General features: G+C 41.5%; 2 protein-coding genes across 4 annotated transcripts in view; one reads left to right on the top strand and one right to left on the bottom strand.

The window, feature by feature from the left end:
• Positions 1 to 7,289: 7,289 nt before the first annotated feature.
• LOC132594606 (C-type lectin domain family 2 member D11-like) lies at positions 7,290 to 8,724 on the top strand. The gene has a single exon (XM_060293088.1). The coding sequence runs from the start codon at positions 7,295 to 7,297 to the stop codon at positions 7,907 to 7,909; it is 615 nt and encodes a 204-aa protein (XP_060149071.1). The 5' UTR covers positions 7,290 to 7,294; the 3' UTR covers positions 7,910 to 8,724.
• Positions 8,725 to 14,422: 5,698 nt separating this feature from the next.
• NEBL (nebulette) overlaps positions 14,423 to 24,473 on the bottom strand; it is a 339,860-nt gene continuing 329,809 nt past the window's right edge. For all 3 annotated transcript variants that reach the window (XM_060293069.1, XM_030837122.2, XM_060293080.1), the window contains one exon: positions 14,423 to 23,539. In XM_060293069.1, coding sequence (XP_060149052.1) covers positions 23,363 to 23,539 — 177 coding nt within the window. In that variant the 3' untranslated portion in view covers positions 14,423 to 23,362. The remainder of the gene's footprint in view (positions 23,540 to 24,473) is intronic.

The raw sequence follows: 24,473 nt of genomic DNA, 5'->3' as shown, positions 1-24,473 counted from the left end.
CTATGTGGACGATACGGTTCTGCAGGTTTAGACTCTCCATCCTGTTGAACTGAGTTGTCATTTATGAGAGGAAGCCCAATGAGTTGTATTAGTTAGAAATTTCATTCAATTACTGTCAACAAAGACCAGAAAGACAGTGACTGCTTTGTTCATTTTCGTAAAGAAATCTAGAGGTAGGCACTTTAGGGCTTGTGTGACAGTTCTATCGTGGCATCAACAGCCCAGGATCCTTCTATCTTTCTACCGACCATTGCATTGGCTTCCACTGTGAATACGGTTTCTTGGTCCTTGCTGGCTGCTGGGGCTCCAGCTAGTATTTCCACATTCCAAGGAAGCAGGAGGAAGGAAGATGGGCAAAAGAAGACCTAAGAGCTGTCTGTTGCCTCCTTAAGAAGCCTTCTCAGACCTTCTACACAAAGTTTCCTAGCTTCAAGAGAAGCCAAGCTTCTATCTTTTCATTCCCAGCCAATAAAAACTGGGCTTTCTTACTAAAGAAAAAAGAGTGAATGGACATCGAATAGTTGACTAAGAGTCTCTGTCAGTTATGAAGAGATACAAGACTCCCTGTCCATCTGGAACATTCTTTGGGTGGATTCCAACCATGGATTCATAAGCTTTTAGAAAGACCTAGTCCAACACCTGCATTTTAAAGTTGAAAAATGGAGGGCCAGAAAAGCCACTGGACCTGGCAAGGACAGCAAAGGCAGTGAGCATTAGAGCTTGGACTAGAAACGGGGGCCTGAGGTCAGGGTCTGAGAACAGGGTGTCAGCAAGTCAGGTACTCAGTGAGGGCTCTCTTCCCAGTTTCCTCCTTTATGGTCATTCCTTGGTGTGTGTGCATGCAGACAGAGAAATCTTCCTCTTTTTATAAAGGCATGAATCCCATCTTAGGGCCTCCACCCTCATGACCTAATTTAACCCTAATCACCTCCCAAAGGTCCCACCTCCAAATTCCATCACATTGGGGATTAGGGTTTCAACATATGAATTGGGGGAAGGGGGAGTGGACACAAATATTCAGTCCTTAGCACCCACCTAACCGCTAACTGCCCCAAGCCCCTACCTCAGGGGGCCGGCAGACTGGTGTGGAGGGACACACCAGAAGCTACACCCCCTGCAGGAACCCTGGCTCAGAAGAGAAGGGGCGGGGTTGAGCATGCCCTGCACCTTCTCCCAGGAAGAGGAATCCTTCCAACGCCCCGGCAGGGCACAAGAGGAAAGCAAGGAAAGACCAGACGTGGTTCTCTAACGGGTTCCTCCAAATGGAACTTCCTCCACATGAGACCAGAGAAGAAGAGTGCCCCTCCACACCTATGTTTATTTATACCCTTCATGCTTCCTTCATAATATTCTACATAGCTAGACTGCTGTGCGCCCTCCCTGACTTATTATGAGACTTACTATGTGGTTGGCCATGAAAGGGTCTGGAAAGTAAGGCACCAAAAGGTTAGGAGACTTGCTCCAAGTCACACGGCAAGTTGGGGACCAGCTGAAAGTGCCCCACTTCCTGGGAGTTTTCTACACTTGGCTGCCTGTCTGACAAACCAGCTGTACACTAAGCAGCTGGGGGGCAGCTGGAGCACTGCAGTAGCTCCCGAGGCTTTTGCTGGATTTATATGGCTGCCCCTCGCAGTGAGCAGAAGCCTCTGAGAGTACAGGATACTCAGGCTTCATGACAATGGCTGATGGGCGGAGAATTAACTCAGCTTGTCAAGAAACATTTTCACGCACCTTCTGGGTGCCAGGCTATGAGTGGGATAAAGTGGTTAAATTAAAAAAAAAAAAAAAAAAAAGTAGCTGAAAGCTGTCTGAGCCTAGTGGGGAAGACAGAGAAGAAGACAGACTTTACAGTGACAAGTACGATGACAGACGAGTGCTAAGTGGGGGGGGGGGGGGGGGCGGCAGGGGCGGGGTGGACAGGATTTGAGAGCAGAAAGCAAGCAGGGGTGGGAGACCATGTCTCCCTCTGATCGTTGCAAGTCACTTCGAACGGCTGGATCACACGATGTAAGGGAAGAACGGAAGGGAAAGAAATTTCCTAGGGACACACGCAGGTTGATGTTCCAGCTACTCCGGCAAACTGTGAAGGGCCCATCAAAGTGCGAGGTCATCACAGGGGCATCTGTCACTTGAATAAGAATAAACCTAGAAGACACTCACTTGCAAATTATTCATTTGAACCTCCTTTCAACTGTTCCAACCCCTGTGGTGAAGTATTACCGCTGACATCAACACAGAGCCATCACTATGCTTGATTCCCTACCAGTTTCCTTTTATGCGGACCCAGATGTGCACTTAGCAACGTAGCTTATGTGTTTCCTTAGATGGACTCTTCTATTTATGCTCAGCATTTTCACTTAAACTTTGTTTGTAGCTCTGGCTCCTTTCTGAAGGAGGCCGGCTGTACGTTGGAAGCGACTTCAGATCGACTTGGCACGTTGGAGAACAGATGACGGAACAGGTTGAATGGGAATCACTGAGGCTTCATTCTTAGTCTCCACTTCAGGTTTCACGTCCTCAGAATGACTTTCTACATGTAGATTTTCAAAACCTCTAAGCCACTAATCCTGCCTCACCTCCGTGGCAGCCCCTGAGATACACTCACAGACCCCTGTCCCCCTGGAAGACACGGAGAAAACCGCCGGTCTGATCAGGGTAGAGATTGGCGGGCAGGGGCCCTCTACATAACGATCCTCCCGGGGCCTCACCCCTCACCCGGGCTGTGGGTATGCAGACGATTGCAGACCACCTCAGCACCCTTCCAAACCCCCCCGCCCCTCCCCGTTCCCTCGTAAGAGCTCCAGCTCTGACCTCCAGCCATGCCGTGGACAAGCCAGTTCCAGTCCCGTGGGAACAGATGAAACTACAGGATCCCACTCACCTGAGATTCCCAAGCTCCAGTCAAAGGCACACTTCCTTTAAAAATAGCAAATGCAAAACAAGTCCTGTAATTAACTGTTCCCTGTGTCATGTGGCTTCCAGGCCTGCTCACTACCTTGAGAAGTTTCTCCTGGATAGATTCCAGTTTGCCAGAGTCTAAGGAAAAAAAAAATTTAAGAATACAATTAAATTCTCCAGAACGGAAGGGCAGAATTATAAAGGATTTTTTTTTTTTTTTGGGTGGGAGACAAAAATATTAGTGATGGCTTACAATGTCTGGGCATTTCACATATGTTACATCTTCTAATCTTTAGGTAACAGGTATGACAAAGCTAGATCACCAGTAAGATAGAAAGTCTTTCTCTGGCAGCAAAACCAACAAACAGCAACAAAACAGGAAAACAAGATTCAGGCCTGTGGGTCTTCTTGGATTCTTCAGGGATCAAGCGCCTTCTCGCTCACAATCCCATGATCCTTAAGGGGTTGCCCTTGCCCTCATGGTCCAAGGACGTATTTCCTTCCAGATGGAAGGAGAGAAGGAAAGAAGAGAGAAGGGCGAAGAGCAGGTGCCGTGTCTCTCTTCGGGAAGGTCTGTGGACACCAGCACCCAGCTCTCCTCTTGGGTCCTGTTGGTCAGGACTTTGTCACACGGCCGTATCTAAGTGCAAAGAGCCCAGGAAACTTATTCTTTTTTTGATGGCCATTGGCTCACCCAAAATCTATTCTACTCTGAAGGAAGAGGAAATAGATACTTGGGGACGATCAGCAGTGCCTACTACACCTTCCAACAGCTCCGTGAACAGGTGTTAGTAAACTCACGGAACACATGGGGAAACTGGGGGTCACAATGTTTAAATAACTTGCCTGCGGTCATACATCTAGAATGTGCTATAGCCACTACCTAAATTAGACATTTTTATACCAAGCCTGTTTTATTTCCCTTGTATGCTGCCATAATAAGTGTGGAATGACATTTATATAGAAAATTGTCCAATTTTCCTGCAGTGGTATCACAGCATTGGTTTCCGGGACGCTCTGGTGAACTAAAGCAAGTTGCCTTTCTCTTCTATTTCATTTGCCACTGCTACCAGCCTAGTGTAACCACATTGCCTGACTATTGCCACTGCCTACTAATCAGATTCTCTTCCCTTCTCTCCTCTTCTCCCCCTCTGATTTATTCTCCACACGGCAGAAAGGTGGGCTTTTAAAATCTCAACTTTAATCATTGCATTTCGCTGCTTAAAAACCTTTAACTTCTCATTGCTCTTTGGATAAAGACCAACACTGTCGGTGAGATTCCCAGGCCTTGTGCGCTCTCTCCCTGCCTACCTCCCCAGCTGCCTCACTCATGACTCTCCTCCTTCCCTCTCCGGGCTACTCTGGACTTCTGTGGACACTCCATCGGTCCTCCTATCTTGGGGCCTTACCCATGCCATTCCCTCTGTCCTCAGTCTCTTCCCCCTATATCTTTGTCAAGTCCAAAAAAAGAAATTCTTCATGATTTTGTCAGGATCTATTAAACTTGTAATTAATTATGGAAGAATTAACGTATTTATGATGTTTAATCTTCTCATTCGGGAATGGGCCTCTCCATTTATTCATACTTTTATATCACTTAGCAGAGTTCTATCATTTTCTTCTTACAGGTCCATTCATTTCTCATAGAATTATTCTTCAGTTTTGTTCTGCCTTGTGACTGGAGTCTTTCTTCCCATGCAGAAGGGGGAGATGTCCAGTTTCCTAATTTTAGAGAATCTGTGTTTCTAAAGCAGAGACTAAGCAGGGGAGGAGGAAAGAGCAGGTCTTTCTACCTACATGTAGGCAGTTATTTATAGATTACTGATGGTCATCTTCTTCAGCCTCGAATTTAGTAAAATTAGTGCTTGATCCTGGCACTAAGGTGGTAGGCAGTCCCAATTTCAGTCTTCTTCTTTCCTGGGTGTTCCCAGGTTCTCTAGTAAGAATTTGCAAGAGTCAACGGGGGAACTCACCGAATGTCACTGGGTAGAAAATTTGCTGTTCATTCTGAGCACAGAGTTTTCAAACAGGTCTCAGCCGTCTGAGAGCACTTTCATTCCTATGTGTATTTTGCCTTATTATCCACAGTGATATCTGGACTGATTTTGCCAAACGTTTTCCTAAAACTAAGAAACATTAGATCTATGTTACTCCCCCAATCTCCCACGTCAGTAAAAAATGCTTTCATAAAAGATGAGGTCAGTTTGGCGTGACTTGTTGCTGGTGATTCCATGTCTTCTAGCAGTCAACACATTCCTTTCAAAGTGTTCATAAGACATCTGCTTTAAATTCATTCTATAATTTGACCAAACGTTGACCAAAGTTAATAGTCTGTAGTTTCTGGGGTCCACCCCTTTTCATAACTTGTGACACTTACTTGTCATTAACTTTCTGATTCTTCACTTGTTGTACACGATTTTTTAAAGATTACCAGTGGTGACTCCCTGATTACATATTTGAATTCTTCCAGCACTCTGGGAGGAAACTTGGCTATACCTGAAAACATGAGCTTATGACATGAATTAAGGCTCGCTCTCCATTTCCAGTCATTTGGGGCTGCGATTCCTTTATTATATAGATTGTTCTACTCTGCTAGAATTCTCTGGGACTCTCCAGAGAACCAGCAGCTGTGGGGATGTTCTCGTCCTTACCAGGAAAAGTATCTTAAACCAACACAGAAAGCAAAGTGTTTCCTGACTTGCGATCAGTGACATCCAGACTTGTGGTGGCACTGTTTACTCTCTGATCTGGTTGCTCTTCCTGGCTTCTCAATTTCTGACCTTTGCCCTGTTTCCTCTCATTGAAAGCCTGCATGCACCACGCCCATTTTGAATATCCAGCTCAAACCTCTGGATTTATATTTTGCCCCTAATTGTTGAATTGGGCCTGGCATGAGGACCTTTCCACACACAGCCCTGCCCCTGTTGTTTCTGGATGAACAGTCCCATAGCCAGTTCTTGGGTCTCTATGCCACTCCCCCTCTGGCCTGCCCTGCCCTCGCGGCCAGTATTGGTTCCACTGTACGTTCTCCCCGGGAAGTCACACACACTGTGCACCAGGGTCATGGGTGTGTTCCCTCAGACTCCAGTAATATCATTATGAATTTGTCAAACTAGCATGGACTGCACAAACTACTGTCCCCATGGCCCTACTGCGTCCCATCACCCCTCCCCCCCACCTCCCCCCTGATCAGTTCAGGTCAGAAGACCCTGTGTTGCTTCTCTGCACCCATATGAACTGGATCTGGCCACATGTAGAAAATTAATAAATGCTTATTGGAGTGACTTAAGTAATAATGATCTACCTACGTTCACTTTGGGAAAAACTCTATTATAAGTTTTGCAGCTGCCCATTTTCACAAAGCAGATTTGTCCTTCCAGAACGACATCTGAAGCCCAGGAGGATCCATTACAGCTCTATCTCTGATCTATGCTGAGACACAGCCTTCTCTCTGGCTGCCCTCATGCAACTGCCCAAGCCCTTGAAACTGGAGGTAATTCAGACCTGGAACGTTCTAGGCATCCTCAGGATCCTTCAGTTCGGGTTCCTTATCCTAGTGCCCAGGACCTCTCTGACCCCCAGGATGGGACATACTGACAGAGTCACACCACAGCTCTGGCAAGGAGGCTCTAGGTATCATGCAGTATATTTACCCGCTGTGGGGTCAAAGGATGACAACCAAAGGTATCAGAAGTAAGCCAACCTCCAAGATCTGTGTGAAAACACAGAGGCTGAGACATTCTTGTCCAGCCCCACAGGACTGCTAAACTCTGCTGCACCGGCCACACATTCCATTCCAACATACAGGCTTCCCGTGGGGACCAGGCTGTGCCTTAAGTTATGAGTCCCTCCACCCCTTCTCCCACCGTACCCTCAGATCAGTCAAATGATCTTTAAGCATCACCAGGCAGTTCTACGTCAACGTAGTAACTATGGATAATCAGTACGATATTAATTGTATCATTACTTGTCAGCCTTTATTTGCCAATACGGATGTGAATGGTATACAGAATTAAGTTATTTCTAAATAGAATAATTTTATTTCATCTATGTAATAACAAGTTTATGAAAGATAGTTTCCTATCATACTGATTATTCACATATTCAATTTTAGCCTAATCTACTGTAGCAAAAGGTATTCAGAAACAGTACACAGCTGCCCTCTTGTGTCACTTTCATATAATTAAATCTATTGGTGTTTAAATACCAGGATTCAATCAGCTATGCATTTTTAAAGGTCACCACGTAGCACTACTTTTCTACTTTTGAAATTAATATCCTAAATGGTAATTTACAAAGCACAATATGTAAAAATATGCCAGATATCTCTATCAATTAAACAGAACTTATTGGCATAAACATCTAAATATTTAAAAAGTAATGTAGAAGCAGAAGCATGACTGTGGAGGAAGCTTCTTTGAAAATCTTACAGACAGAACCTACCTCCAGAGAAAGCATGGAGGAGGGACGATCTGGTAAAGACCTCCAAAGAAAACGCCTACTAATTACATCTCCTCTAATCCTGCTTTACTCTTGCATCATCATTATTATTGTCCTGACTACAGTTGTGATGGTACTTTCCATTTTTTTGTCAGTGAGAAACACGAAGACGGTCTCACATGTTCTGTATGTTACCTGCCCAAAAGAATGGATTGGATTTGGAAATAAGTGTTTTTATTTTTCTGAAGACGCAAGGAATTGGACATTCAGCCAGACATTCTGTACCTCATTAGAAGCTGGTCTTGGTCAGTTTGAAACCAAGGAGGAGCTGAACTTCCTGAAAAGATATAAAGGCCCTTCTGACCATTGGATTGGCCTTAGAAGAGAATCATCACTTCATGTTTGGAAATGGACAGACAGCACTGAATATAACGCCTCGTTTGTTATCAAAGGAGTTGGGGAATGTGCCTACCTGAATGACATTGGACTTAGTAGCTCCAGGAGCTACACAGAGAGAAACTGGATTTGCAGCAAGACAAATAATAATGTCACCGTGGAGTTAATACTTTAAGGACTTTTTAGGGAATTTCACGCACCATCTCCAAGAGATGCATTATAAATTGTTATATACAGCTGCTGCTGTATTTCTTGGCCTGCCAAAAATATTAACAATGTGCATTTATAATCCTTGTTACCAGCAAAGAGGCAAGCTATCCTTGAATGATGTAATATAGGGATTTGGAAGAGCATGCTTCTAAACTAAGTGGGTGTTAAGTAATATGAGCTGATATTTGTATTTTGAACCCTATAAATATGAACGAGTTCCTCCTTTTCTGTACAGACAGCCCTGTATTTGTACACATGGGACCATAAAAATGACTATGACAGCTGAAACCATGCAAAATGATTTTAATAACCAATGAGAAAAGATACAATTGGTTGACACATTCAAAATTCTCTTACTGTCAGTTAAAAATATATAGGGAAATTTTAAAAAGCACTAAGACTAGGGACTTCCCTGGTGATCCAGTGGCTAAGACTCTATGCTCCCAATGCAGGGGGCCTGGGTTTGATCCCTGGTCAGGGAACTAGATCCCACATGCCACAACTAAAGATTCCACATGCCGCAACTAAAGATTCTGCATGCCTCAACAAAGTTTGAAGATCCCAAGTACCGCAACTAAGACCTGGCACACCTGTTAACCATAAGTTTGTCTCTGTTTTGTAGATAAGTTCATTTGTACACTTTTTTAGATTCCACATATAAGCAATATTGTATGATATTTGTCTTTCTTGTCAGTTTCCTTTTGTAATTCTATATACAGTTTTGTATATATTTATATATATTATATATTTTTATTATTATATACACTTGAGATTATGTATGGATGCATTTTATCTCAGGTTTTCTAAGAAGCAGGGACTATGTCTAGTTCACTTCTGTGTCCTTGGAGACTACTATTGGGTTGGCCAAAAAGTTCGTTCAGGTTTTGTGATATGGAAAAACCCGAACGAACTTTTTGGCCAACCCAATACAATGCCTCAGGTATAGCCTATGTTCTAAATATACCTATGGATATATCTTCATGACTATGAGATCCTTTCCTATTTGCTTACCTTTGCTTAGTTTCTGCTAACTTTCTTATAAAGAAAGCTAAATTTCCACAGAAATCTGGAAAGTAAAAAAAAAAAAAAAAGATTTTATATTGATAAACTTACAAATGAAAGTTTAAGTTAGTGTGACTAACTTACAAATGAAATTTGAGTCAAACTGTGACCCTAACTGACCTAGTATTCTTTTACAAACTATTTTCCAAGCCATGTATCTAAAGCATGAATTCTGTTTCTTAGCTGTGACCTTTATAAATTACATAGCCCCTCAAAGTAGAGTTTCTTCCCGTGGAAAATAAATACAAGTGTAGAGTTCCCTTTGCTAAATGGGAAGGAAACCTAAAATAGAGAGGATATAAGTATACCTGATTCATTTTACTTACAGCAGAAACTAAGACAACATTGTAAAGAAACTATACCCCAATAAAAATTAATAAAAAAAAGAAAACATGTTGAAATCAAAAAAAAAAAAAAAAAAAGTAATGTAGTTACTCTGTCGAGGTCCTCTCTTAACCCAATACCCAGAAGTCTTTACATGCGTTTGCATTATCTCATTATACTTAATTAGTGCTCAATTAATAGACCATCTGCTCTTATTAAGTGCATGGATTTGCACTAATCTTTTGCTACTGGCCACTCAATGGCCCCGGAGAAGGTGAAATGGAAGCAGGTTCTCTTCTGTAACAGTTGACAAGGGCGTGCCCCAGAGACGGCCACTATGATCTCTGATGCCATTTACTAAGCACCTAGTATGAGCTAAATCCTGTGCTAGGTTCTTGACAAGCAGAATATGCAGAACATACGTGAAAGAGAAACCTTATCTCCGTTGGACAGACAAAGAAACTCAGGCGCAGGAGTTAGGTAGCGCCTTCCAAGAAGCTAAAGGTGGTGTCATTCTTCAGACTATAGCCCTGCCAACCCAGACGACTGCTCTTTTCTTTGGCATCCCTCCACCATGATAAGCCATCTCCATGAGCACACGGTCTGCCAGCCATTCACCATCCTGAAAACAATCTGATTAAAGTGAGAGGAAGCTTAGACAATGAAGATAGGTTTATCATCAGTGTTGACACAAATGGATGTTCTGTTTATTAAGTTATTGTGTTTCCTTACTAAGTACTATATGCTTCTAGCTCTGTATAATGTTTTCCACATTAGGAAAGAGTGGATATAAAAACTGAAAACAAGCCCTATTGTTTCAGGGAAATTAGGAACTGTGCTTTTGCACAGGTCAACACTTATTTGGTGGCTACCTACAATAACCAGGTAGACAGAGGATCCAGCAGTGGTACAAGAGGACAAACCAGCTGTGCAGTCTCAGTCCCTCACCTCCTGGGAGATGGAGCTTCTATAAGAACTTACAACAAAGAGACAGAAATAAGATGTAGTGAAGAAAGTATAAACTGAGGTCCAACATTCTGTGACCAGGTATGCAAGGAGGTGGAAAGGGTAGGTTCTGGGGAGGCCTGGGAGGTGGAGAAAGGGGGAGGGATGTGGGATACAGGGCAAGGAGGAGACTGCCCCCCATGTTGTATCAATATAGAAACCAGCTCCTCCAGCAGAGCCCGAGGCGTGCTCCCTCCAGACAGGGCATCAAGTGCAATTGATCCCGCTACACTGACTCCAACCTGAGGGAGAGAGGAGAGGCGGGAAATCATCCTTCCACAGAGCGTCATGTAGCAACAGTGATTTGGGGCCTGTAGCAGTGACTTGCTTAGCTCAAGATCACTGCCAGGGGTTGGAGTCAGAGCAGGAGAGACACAGGGCACAGCCTCACTGAAGAGCTGAGCTTCCTGAGGCAGTGCAATGCAACAGGAAAACCAGGAGAGTTGAAACGCTGAGTCCTGGGCTCCTGTCCTAGCTCTATAACTAACTTGCTGTGACTTTGGGCCACCTGGCTCACCTTTCTGGCTCCTAGTTCCTTCATCTTTCAAATGCCTTCCCCGGGCACTCAGACTGTCCCTCTAAAATTCTCTAAATTCAATCCCTTCCAAGCTACACCTGTTTGTGCCTGGCTGCCCAGAAGTACTGATTTTTTTCATTCCTCTTATGGGCTGAACTTTGTTCCCCCCAAATTTATATGTTGAAGCCCTAACACCCAGTACCTCAAAATGTGACTATATTTAGATAGAAGGTCTTTAAAGAGGTAATTAAGTTAAAATGAGGTAATGAGGATGGGCTCTGATCCAGTATTGACTGGTGTCCTTATAAGAGGAAATTTGGACAGAGACAGGTACAGAGGGGAGCACCTGAAGACACAGGGGGAAGACGGCCATGTGCAGGCCAAGGAGAGAAGCCTCCGAAGAGACCAATTCCGCTCAGGTCTGGACCTTGGACTTCCAGTCTCCAGAACAGTGAGAAAATATCAATAAACTCCTGTTTAAGCGACCCAGTCTGCAGTACTTTGTTATGGCAGTCCTAGCAGACTAATTCGACTCCATACTCTTTTTCCTAGTCAGCCCTTCTCCTTCACACCTGACTCCTTCTCTGCATTGTCTATTTATACTTCCTCTCCTGCAAAATTCTGTCCGTCTGTCTGTCTCTCTCTCTGTACTGTCTCTGAGGTTTTAACACACAGCAATTGCGTATGTAAAAATGATGGCATTAACAGTTTCTGTAACTAAAAGGGGTACTCACAAAAATTAAAACAAACAGTAGCATGCAGTGTCAGAAAGGGCTTGACGGAACAAACGGTTGATGGCAGTATAAATTAGAGGAAACTTCCTGGAGGGTAATTTGGCCATACATACCAAATTGAAAACAAACAAACAAACATTCAGACAGCAGTGCTGCATATCCCAAGCAACAGAATGGAAGACCAGGAAGCTGGGGGCAGGGAGAACGGACTGCAAACAGCCAAAAGCATGTGAAGAAAACGTTCAACCTCACTAGCAATCACAGAAATAAACGATGTAAAAGAGGAACAATCTACTGATAGTAGGTATCTAAATCGTAAATTTTGCTGAGTGACAAGTTAATAACAGTATTTATTAAAAGCCTTGAAATTATATGATCCTTTTATCCCAGCAATTCCCTTTTGATGGAATTTACCCTAAGGAAATAATGATGGAAATAATAATATGAAAATAGTCACTGCATTATTTTAAAAGGAAAACAATCTAAGTGTCCGGTAAGGTTAAATAATTCATACATATGATGGAATATTTTCCAAAAATTACTTAATGATAAAAGAAATTTTCATTATGCAACGTCAAATGGGAGAAAGGCCCATCAAATTGTCTATAAGACAATTGTTGTTAAAAATTTACACACATGTATCAATAAATACTCTGCAAGAATACACAGCAACACCACAGTTTCTGATAGTGGGCTTGGAAGTCATTTTTTCCTTCTCTTTACTCTTTTGAATGTTTTACAGTGAGGATGGATTACTTTTTTAAGTAGAGAACCAGTACATTCTTTTAAAAACAGGAAACAGAAGGGATGGAATAAAAGGAAAGAAAAGGAAGGGGAAAACAGGATGGCACACAACTGGGAGGGGGTGACTTGTCACGAGCCCCAAATCTATCTTAGGCGTCCAAATCCAAACCCTGCTGGCATCACAAGTGGGACAAATGTTTAAGTGTTTAAAAAGCGCTTGTGGAAATGACATTTAAAAACCAAGCTGGTTAGAAGTCCTGAGGCATTCTAACTACCCGAACGACAAGAGGTTTGAGTTTGGACCAGATGGTAGCTTCACTCATCCTATTAAAGTCCCCTCGGGAGAAGAAAGGGCTGGACATGGAACAGAACGCTTTCTGACTTCAAATCAGTGCTCTAAAGACCCTGTTCTCCTTTTATCTTAATTTGCAGTTGCAGAGTCTTAAAGGAAATGAGATACTGCCTTTCCGACCTGTGATATGAGAGTCTGGACACCATCACTTCTTCTGCTACTCCAAAGTGTCCTTGCCATGGTTTGGGTGATCAAAGCGGGGCACCGCCTGGGATCACTTTCCTCAGCGCTCACAGCTGTGCAGCAGAGCCAGTATTGGGACATTAAAGGAACAAGAAGGGCAGCTCCAGATAAGCGCTCACTCTTCTCCTCGCCATCTGAACCAGATAGAGCGGACGTCAAGAGCAACACTGTGTGAGGGGAGAGGCACCATGATCGAAGACAGAGGAGCTAGGTTTTTATCCACCTTCAAAGTCCAGCCATTAGATTATGATAGAGTCACCAACTTTCTCAGGCCCTGGTCTTCCAATCAATACAACGAGACAATCATGCCATGTCTTCCTGACGGTAGGGGTTTGACTGAAGGTCTCTGCTCCCCTGAAAATCTGTGAGTCCAAAGGCAACAAGTGTGGAAGGGCACGCATGTTGTTGGTTGAAACTTGTCCCTCTCAGAGATGTGAGACACCCAAATTCTACCTAACGCGGGACCTACTCAGCTCCGCTCCGATTAACATGGCTTTCTCAGACTTTAAAGGAAAAAAAGTCCATATAAAGGCTGGGGCATCACACAATACTAAATTCAAAGACTACATCCCAACTTGTACTCACACAAAGTGAACTTTCAGCATTTTCCAGATGCTTTCTAAATCCATCGTTCCCCCAGAAAAGCTCAGCAACACAACTCAGTGCGGCATTATTTTGTGGACATGACAAAACTGCAAAGACATGGGAAGATAACCAAGGCCAACACAGAGAAACTCTACCTCCTGAGACTGGAATCATTTTGAAAGACCCAATTCCAGTTGAAGCAAAAACTTTGACCTTTCATCCAAGTGAGGCCTTGGGCTCTTCAGATCTGCCCTTGCCCCAGCTACGTCCTTCCTTCTCTTTCCTGCGATGCTACCGTTCCACAGGTATTCACTCACTCACCTGACACGGTCATCTTTGGTACAGGACTTCTTTTGGCCGATAACTCCCCTCCACCCCAATCAATCGTAATGTAGATCTTGGATCTGTGCTGAAATATAACTAAATTAACTCTGTCAAATTCTTAAGGATTCTACATTATGAAACTACCATTTTAGGGTCTCCGTCATGATCAAGTAGCATATCATTTGAAGTTCTGGAAATGTTTCAATACCCTTCAGGCATGAAATCTTTCGATAATACTAAGAGCTGACATACTATAATAATGTTCTCATACCATAAACATTTTTATTTGCCTGCTTCGAAAAATAAATCAGCATAGGAGCCATCCTCTCCCCCACTCTCACACCTTTCTAGGACTTAAATCATGGAAGATAGAAAAATCTCCCCGTGCCCGTCCCTTGTTTTTCTGGGTGGAGGATGGCTGCAGTCAGATGCTTTCCACACTCACCTGGACCATTGGATGGGTCACACAAAACAAGTTTGTCCCCCGGGTTTTCAGGCACCTCTTCTCCCGATCCCACTAAAATGAATGTAAAACAGTGGGCATATGGTTGTAAACAAAAAAAACTGTGTTACAATACAAATATGATGGCTGTAGTTGGATCATCAGAGCTACGCTTTTTGGAAGAAAAGCAACATAACAAAAAGATGTAGAAGTTCAGAAATCGCTTTATGCGGCACCATTTTGAAAGTCAAAACACTCCTTTCTAAAAGAAAGATGTACATGCAGCCAGCAAGTATTTATAAATATCAAAAAGTGTTCCCACACAAGCATTATAAGAGCCAAATACATCCAAAGTATTATCGATCATGAATTTAACTGGGGCAAGGGTACCGCAGATAAAATGTGCAAACATACTGTCAGATTTTTAAAGGAGACGGATGTTCAACAATCTTGCCAGAATTCTATAAACAAAGCTATGATTTACCTCCAAGCAAGGACTTATTGTAAATAATTACCAACAACTATCTTGCTTTGTGAGTGATTTTTCCCTGTGTTGTCCAGTTAATGTTGAAAATCTAACTCATATCACATATTAGATGGAAGGACAATTCCCAAACCTGTGGAATCTAAAACAGGAGAGAACAGCATTTTTAATCAATGGTTCTGCAGACTGTAGGACCGTAAACTCCAGTAAGCACATGCTTTCCAAAAATACTCAAGGAGGAAGTAAGGACACAGGAAAGTCTACATAATAACCAATTATCCAAAAAAGGAAGTGAAGTATTCCACATCTGTCCAACTTTGTGTGTATAATTAACTCTTTGCAACCTGCTGACTTTCGAAGTGGAATAAGTCATAATTAGAATAACCAAAGGGTAGGGCATGCACACATATTTGTGCACGTGCATACCCCAACTTTTGTTCATGAAAATTTAATTGAATGAAAATTACGAAAGCCTGCCATTGCTATTTAAATTAAAACCTGGCAGAAGACTAGAGTATTTCTATCATTAGCGGCCAGTGACTAAACTTTCCCATGCATCTAAGGCTTAGATGGACTGAGCTCTCAGTGCGGCTTTCAGCTCAGTTCAAATAGCAGATCCTCAGAGAAGTCTTCCACACCTTCCCCTGCGCCGAGTCCACAGGTCACCCCGGCCCAGCTCTAAGAACTCAGGGAGCACTAGGCTCTCCTTTCACAACATCTCTCAAACTGCAATGAAACAATTAACTGTATTAAGTATACACAACTGTATACAAGTGGATAAATGCATATCATTGGTTGTTTAATGTAAGTCTCCCCTCTACCAATATAATACGAAAGTTCCTGTGTTCTGTTCCTTGAATCACGTAAGCATTGAATAAATCCATGCTGAGTGAGTAAGTTACAGTTACTGCTTCATCCACCTTAATCAAGAACTATCACCGAGGAAACCTGGAAGAATTAGGTATTTCTGAAAGCTCTGCAAAAACAATTCAGCTTTTGTCACTGGGACACCAGTGCCTGAGTCACTCTCTAAGGTGGCCCAGTCGTTCCCATGTTCTTTTCCAAACACTTCGAAGTTGATGAGAACATTCCTCTCCCTATCCTTTCTTTGTACAAACCCACTGGTTGAAGTTAAATTCATCTGTTATTAATTATTGATACCCTTCATAGAGCCTAGGGAAACAACTTCTAACTAAAGTGGTTTTCAGTAGCACGTATACGGTGTAATATGTCGCATCATAAAAGAAAACAAGAGAAATTATTTAAGACAACCTTGGAACATTTCAACTGCAAAAATGTAATTGGCATTTCAATCACGTTGGCCACTTGGTCTTTCGTTTGGGGTACACCCTGCAAGTGTTTCCAACATTCATGAAATTTGTTCCTTATCGAGACAGGGGGAGGTGGCCTCACATTGGCAGCAGGACCAGGATAGAACCTTGAGCATCTGACATGGAGTGTGGCCGCTTCCTCTGCAGCAGGGGCTGGGGCTCCCTACTCTCAGGGGCCGCCGTTAGCAAGAATCAGTGTCTTCCCATCTCCAGGGCTCGTGCCACCACCAACCATCCACTTTATTTTTGGCTCCATCTGTCCTAAGTATCTTTTCCCCATCTCATGATCTTTCCCCATCTCATGCTTTCTGCTTACTCACAGCTCTGCTTACTCTTGACTTCCTCCTCCTTTCTCTATGTCTTTTAGCTTTTAATAATCAGACCAGTTAACCAACCTGCTCTATACTGTGAACTTGGGCTCCTCAGGGAGACGTGGACAGGTTCAGTGACCATCATTCCTGTTGGGCAAAGTTCTTGTGAGGCTCCTATCAAGGGCTCCTGGGCATGCTATAGATGGGTCACCTCCATCCAGCTGCCTGTCATGAGTGGCGAGATAACAGAAGTTAATAAGGGCCACGTGGCCTTGGGTAGAAACCCTCTGGAAAAAGTGGGCTGGCTCAAGAACCAGAAACGAGTCCATTTTAAAAGCAATTGAGTAACTAAATTTGGAATGCAGAAAAGTTCCTTATTTTCTCAAGTGAAATAACAGCCGTTCAGATTTTGCTAATTTCTCTATTTTAGTCTATTATTCTCTTTCATGTTTGCTACTTTTTTTAAAAAGTGAAAGCAAAGATCAAAATGCCACAGTATAAATACAAAATCAGTAACCGGGTCCTTTGTTCTAATACTGACTTTTCACCCTTTAAACCCATTTTCTCATTCTATTTTTCATCAGAACTCTGCTGCTCCCAAGTACAAATATAAATGGACAAAGGCCTGAGAATTTTGCTTAGAACTTCAGAAAGGGGTTGAAGTTCACACTTGGACCATATCCAGTTTTCTGCCATCACAAAACTCTATTCAATCCCCCTGCTTAGGAGAAGCAAATTACATAAAGAAAGGAACAAAACTTTCCTTTTATCTACTTTTCAATTTATTATGTATAAGTATTTTTGTAAAAAGTTACTTTGGTAGACTTCTAGTGGTCACGTATGTCTCAATTACCTGTACAACTAACTTCACAAATTTTTAAGTTAATAAAAATACAAGCATAGTTTATCCTAAACCTAAATTATTTTAATTCAGAAAAAAAAAAATCTTACTAAGTTACTCATGTCTCTGTGGGTTGGGTTCCAAAGAGTAAAATCTGTGAGCATGGTGGGGAAAAAAAACTTCGAGAGAGAGAAAAAAAAGTAAATTCTTCAAATAAATAAATGAGCAAGCTGTTTTGTCATTTGAAATATTATCAGTATGTTTGCTGATTAATATCATACAAATATTCATTTCATACTTTTGGAATATGAGAAACACAAAATTCAAGATTATGAAGCGTGTTTACTCTATAAGCAAGAGTACTGAATGTGTCATCAGCAGAGTTTATCAGTTTACAATTAGGAGGGTTTAGGCACCATCAAAGAGGAACTTCTACAAGATAACACAATAAAGCTAAGATCCTAGTCTCAGCAGATTTATATGAGGGCAAAAAAGGAAGTAACTCACTTTTTCCAGCTATGGGAAACAGGAAGAAAGCAATTCTCCTCTATGATAAATGAGCCATTCTGAGCTGGGAAATCAGAGCATCTCCCTGTTTCATGCACTCCGTTTGTGCACTTCCTATTCTTTGCTGCAAGCTGTTTCTTTCATCTTACAAATACAAGAAAATTAAAACTGTACTATTGAGGACATATGAGGAATTTAATCTTGAAAGAGGTGAACTACGATGATGTATTACTATAGCACTCTGATATAAAATCAGAAGGAGACTGAGCTTGCAAAAGCATAATATTGTTATCATTTAAAGCTACGTTTATTTGGGGGAAGAAGACACATTCTGAATGACTCACCAAGGTTAGTGCACTGAGGCCACCACAGACCTTCGAGGCCATTTGACGTGAGTTGTCTCGATAAACCCATACCCAGGGTGTTATCAATGACCCCTGCTCCAAGAAACCAAGGTGAGAACCAACAAGTGGAACCATTTTGTTATATCCTGCATTTATTTAAGCAAACCGAATGTGTAGAGATAGGAAATTAAAGCGTTATCATGTTTTACAAATACAGAAAGAAGACACAGAATAATAATACCCTGGAGAGAGCGCATCTGAGAACACGGTTCTATCACAGGAGAACACTTGCAGGGACCACTTGGAAGCCAAGGCCGATGCATCCATCTGTCATTCTTGTTCTGACATCGTTGACGTCGTTTTAACAGATAAATCAGCGATCTGCTCTTAAACGAATGGTAATACTAATGATTATGGTAGCCGTGAGGGGTTTGTGAGTAACTATCTATACATACATGATGCTAGGCTTAATGTGTTATTTCAATGCCGCTGTACATTATGCAGGGGGAAATAACGTCTTGTTACACAATTCCTGTGACATCCACTAAAATGTGAACTAGTTTGCATAGGTTAGTCCTTTGGGCAGCACGATGTTGCTCTAGTCCACCAAGGCTTAAAGATTCACAGTGTAGAGGAAAAAAACATGAATTAAAGCATTTCTACTAAAATATATTTTAATAGCTGGTGTTAACAATTTGCATAACAAAAGCCAGATTATATTAATAACATTGTATTGTTCTGTAAGCCCCTTCATTTTAAAAACATGAAGCGTTTCCTGTAAAACTGTATGCTCTCAAAGTTAGTACAATCTTGCAAATTAATCATCAACCACAATTCTACATATTTTGAGGCAAAGAGAAGCCAATCTGCACAATGATTCAATTTGGGGTTTTAATCACAGGTCAAAGACCAACGGTTCCACACCCCTCCTGTAACACACTCGGTGCTGCGTCTAAATGCTCAGCAGTTCGTTGTACGAACACCGAGGAAGGGAACTATGATGCAGTTTTCTCTTTTCCTTTAAAATAAATCATTCTTAACAGCAACTGGATTACAAAGAAGTATATACTATGCAAATTGAATAGCACATATCAAACACAAAAAGCCTATGGAATTCCCACAAAGATACTGAAGTAACAGGGACAACTGGGGAGGAGGTGTGCCTCAGGGATCCTTCCAGGCTTGCGGATCAGGGAATGATGGCCACAGAAGCATCGTACAGCGTCTTGCCTTTTTTGGATCAGCACTGGTTGGCAGTGCCTGGAAAGAACCCTAATGGGCACGGAATACTTCAGAAAGAGACCTTCATTTTAGCATTCTTAACTTGGTTTACACAGCTTCTTATTAACCAAAGCTTTCTCACCTCCATGTCGAGTTACCCCAAACAACCGTACTCTAGCCACTTCCAGATTATCAGAAGCAAATAGCTAAGGTATAATGAATTTATGAAGTGAATTTCATCTTATGTAATGAATTCAGCCTCATAACATAACTCTTCTATCTTACAATAGGTATTGTAAATCTCAAACCTAAAGTTAATGTTTATGCATCTCAACTATATATAAATCCACAAAGGACCTTTCAGAAATAGACGGAAGAAGTCAGTATTTTCTAAACCTCTAGAGGTAAAATACAATCATCTATCACCTTTCGTATCTGTCAGGAGCATCTCACTTCCCCACCATAAAAAATACCAATCATATAATAAAATATTACTATAGAATAGGCAGAAGCTTGCTTGCTTGGTTTTCTTTTCAAGACCATAGTGAATAAACAAGGGTAATCATAAAGGCACCTATATATTTTTTATATCTCTGTATTATAATTTTGGTATAAACTATTAATATATCCACTTTATATAGGGAGGTGTTATTAAAGGATCACACACATGTTCTTTATCTTTTCATTAAAAACATTCTACTGGAGATGGACAAACCTGAAAAAGAGATGCACCTTGAGCTTCCACTGTGTGTTTAGAAAAGTCTGCTTCCCAAATCCCAGAGTGTTGTCTAGCTCAACACGGAGGATAAGGAAAGAAAGACTGTGGCGAGACTGGCGAAAAGGCATCTTCGTCATCCTCATGCAATGAACCTGGTGGCAAGAGAGGGGCTGGTCTAATCGCATCCATGTTCATACAAGGTGCTCCTGGGAACTGTGCTTGTAAATTCCTGTGTGGTGTCTGAGGTGGGGGAGGCCTGAGAAGATGCGGGGACAGTGCGGAGATCTGACAACCAGATAAATATTTCAAAGTGGGCTACACTGCGGATGTGTAAACAATAACAAGAAGACATGAAGACTTTGTCTTGCCACAGGTTAGAAATAGAAAGCTCTCCCAGAGAACGAGAATTAGTAAAAACGCCTACTACAAAAACTTACACCAAAAGCAATATATTCTGTTGCCATGCTCTTCTCAAGAGAGAGATGATCCACGTACAGTTGTGTTTTCGGAACTTTGAAAAGCGTATCAAACTGCCCGTGTGCTTTTATCAGGATTGAGAACATATTTAGAAAATCAGGTGCCTGCTCTCTGTGCTCGGGCACATACACAGTCTTCTTTAACTTGATTTTTAAAAGGACTGTTTTTGAAACCATCCTTGAGCTGTCAGCGTTATATGTAGCATCTGCCCGCTGCCAAATCGACGGCGAGAGGGGGAGTGTGGAGAGGGGAGAAGTTGTCCGAGAACACAGTTTTGAAAATGATGCTGTAAAAATAGCGCTTTGGTTTTATACATCTATTGTCTCCTATGTTTCTGCTGAGATGCTTAATATCCTGACAGGCTTTAGTAATGGTGACAACACTATCAAATCATAGCATCGGGAACGTGTGCAACTGGTTCTCCCTCAGTCTTTATTGTAAAATAACTGCTCTCTAGTTAAATTCTGATCCGATCTTAATTCCTGAAGGCTGGAAAGGAGAAACATTTTACTATGCAAACATTATGTGAGGCTTAAAATTTTAGGAGAATTATTCCCCAAATAAGTATTGACGTTTACATTCAGCGAATCTGATTTTGAAATCAGTGGATGAGAAAAACAATGAAACATCAAGCTGTTACTTTACGGTTACTTCCCCGATTATAATCATCATTTCAAATCGGTCTCCTTTGAGATTCCTATAAATGTGCTATTTATCAAAAATTGTACCCGTCTTACATTTCCTCTGCAAATTTAATCAACAACTACTCTTTTATAATCACAAAAAAGTAGTCTGTCTGGGTGAATCTTAAATATTTACTTAATGGTATAATAAAATTAATAAGCAAGCTTATTGCCCTCAGTTTCAATGCACAGAAATTTTTGCAAGAATATTGCAAGTTCCGCTTGTCTTTGCAGGTTTTTGTATAAGACACCAAGATCGATATGGGGTTTAATTAGATGAATCACAACTGGTCATTTCAATGACAGAAAATCAGCTAAGCTGGCTATGTGGTAATATGTAAAACCCCCTCAAAAAGTCTCTAGTTATTTGCCTGAATTTTTCCCTTTTCAATTTTACATCAGTGTCATGTAGATGCAGCTTGAATGTAATAAACCTTATTTAATTACTCTTTTAGTCCGATGAAAATAAGATTACAGATTTTCAAAACGATGTGCTTCCTTTTCAAAGGTGTAAATGAATTAACATTTGCCTTTGGACCAATAAACATTTCAGTAAAAGATGTTTTACAGCATATTTTGTTAATTTCTTTGAATACATTATTAAGGCAGAAAGCCCCAAGGCCCATACATTTGATTACATTTTTGTAACTTTACTTTTTCAGTTTCATTACCGCTATAGAGTCAGGCCCTACATGACTGCTACCCTGTTGCAAGTCTCACTAAGGGCATGGTCAGAAAAACACAGAGTTGCTGATGGACCTTAGTCTCTCCAGTGATCTTGACTGTGGACTCCAGGTTAAACTTCACGACATGACGGTCACGGCTGTGAACCCAGCCAGAGCCTGCAATGTCACTCATTTGGAAATGAAAATGTGACAACGATCTCTTTTTAAATGAACAACCTGTTGGGCCTGTACCTCAAATCTCTGGTGACATCCCAATCTCACCCCTGGATGTGATTTACAAAATAAAAACCAGAAAGTGGAAAGGAAGTCTTTTCATTAAGCGGTTTTAGTGGCTAGATTCCCATTCCAGAATCTGAATACCATTTTCCCAAATAAGAAACCAGATCACCTGTCTCTGTGTGCGGAGCTGGTAATCTTTTGTTCGCTGGCTTCCCCCAGCACACTTCGTATTCCGACTTTGTAACTGGCTTTTATGAAGTTTTCTTTGCTTTTAAATCAATAGCGGCATTAAGTTAATGAAAGCTGTTCAATAAACACCTAAATCACTTATTTGCTAGAGTATACATCTATTTCCTAAGGTGTAAATCCTTCAAAACTAGAGTGCAATGCGGCAAGAGAATCTCAAGCAACTTTTCAAGTTATGTTTTTCTGATGAGCTGGCAACTAGAGGAAAGGGCTTTTAGATTATCGGCCACACTTTTTGTTTTAATAACAGGAACAGGCAGTGCAGCTGCCTATGTTACAGAAGCTTGAACCTACATGACATGCAACAGGGTAAAGGCTATTAGTATCAGGGAAATAATATAGATGACCTTAAAATTTGCCCTTTGTAGAGTAGCTGTGAAGTAATTTGGTCCTGACATTCTAGGCAGCCAAGCATATACTTAGGTCCATAGAATGTAAATGGAGAGTAGGATACACCTCGGTACAAATGAGAAATAAACAGACCCAAGTTGGCCCAGGGAACAAGGAAATTTCTTTGTTCGGTAGAAGTTTCTAGATCCCTAAGGCCACCAGTCAATATAATTTTAACCAAACTGTCATTCTGCCACTGCTTACATTTAATATATTTAGGCAATTTTCACTTGAATTGGAAATTGCGTCGTGACTCAAAAGCTAAATGGTTTTTAAATTATCGGCTGTGTTGCTCAATTACGAGGACTGGCTTCTGGTGATTCCAAAGGGACAGCTAAGAAATTTCATATACTTGTGACATTTAAGGGACAATCAACGTCTCTATTAAAGTCTACAAAAATACATTTCCCCAGAAGGGTTCACGATAGCCAATCAAAGGAAAACATTAACACAATTAGCAGCACCAGGTCTCCAGACCTAATTATTTTGTTTATACGAATTACCGAAAATGCTGCTGTTTTCAGCCCAGAAGTCATTCCTTCTTCCTGGTACCTGCGTGTCTAATTGTCAAAGGAAGGATAGATTACTGTAAAATAACTGCCAAGTTGTCTTAAAAGTATCTTCTACCTTTTAAAAAGATTACGTTTAGTGTACATTAGAACAAAGCTCAAAGGGCAAGGAAAAATGATTAATTAACAAACTCAATGTAATTCGCCGGAAGCATCCCGGTTTTCCCAGTTCTCTGCACCGTGCCGTACATCCAGCCGTCGTCGATGGGCTGCACGTTGACGATGTAGTCGCCATCCCTGAAGGAGACTTCATCTTCATCCTGGGCACTGTAATCGTACATGGCTCGGTAGGTCCTCTGAGGAGGGAGAGACGGGGTCACACGATGGACACCAAGATAGTCACAGCCGCAAATGCGGGTCGCAACAAACCAACCCACGCATAAAGTAACTATCAGGAATCTTCCCAAGCACATCTATTTCTGGAGTCCTGCAAACCAGAGCGTACTGTCTGTCCTGACTGTGTTCATCTCAAGGTTACTAGTCTGGCAAAAGACGTAATACTGGGGGCCAGAGCAAGCCGCTAAATACAACAGCTAGCCCGTCAAAAAGTAAGCTCTGAAGCAGTAAAGCCACTCCCCCAGCTTCAGATAAGCCCAGAGACCTTGGATTATGTAGATTCTCCACATTCTTCAGAGAACAAAACCCACCATAGTGGCAGACAGGTCCAAGTCCTGCCAAATCACTACCGTCGGTCTCCTGGCAGAGGTAATGAACTTGACTAAAAATTTTTGTTTCCTCTTAAAAATATTTAAAACAAATAAAAGAAAAAATCCATAATATACTCAATAGGTTTTTGTATCACAGTGATAGAAATCTAGCATATAAATGTCCTGAATATTTAGGTACATATAATTAAGTCCTTGTTATAATGAGGAAATTTTTTAAATGAGTTTTACTATATTTGTTTTCATTTGAGGCCAAGAGTTTAGCTAACGATATCAGACAATCTCAAAATCAATCATAGACTGAGGAAACTGGCTGAGATGCAAAGAACTTTAGAGTGAATAAAGATACCTTACTACCAGTTATAAAAAATAAGTAGGTCACAGACGTGTGACGTATAGCCCAGAAAAACAGTCAATAATATTATAATAACTTTAATGGTGCATAATCCATAAAAACACCAAATCACTATGTTGTACACCTGAAACTAATATAATATTGTAAGTCAACTACACTTCAACAAAAATACATTTTAAAAAAGGTATTTTACAAGCTTAGAAGGGCCAC

The sequence above is a fragment of the Globicephala melas genome, chromosome 2 (genome assembly GCF_963455315.2).
Source record: "Globicephala melas chromosome 2, mGloMel1.2, whole genome shotgun sequence".
In the NCBI taxonomy this organism is placed as follows: Eukaryota; Metazoa; Chordata; class Mammalia; order Artiodactyla; family Delphinidae; genus Globicephala; species Globicephala melas.
Note: the sequence above shows the minus strand (reverse complement) of the source record. Positions and strands in the feature narration are given on the sequence as shown.

What these genes read in the sequence shown, in the direction of transcription:
- LOC132594606 (XM_060293088.1), top strand. Translation starts at nt 7,295, where the DNA reads ATGACTGTGGAGGAAGCTTCTTTGAAAATCTTACAGACAGAACCTACC.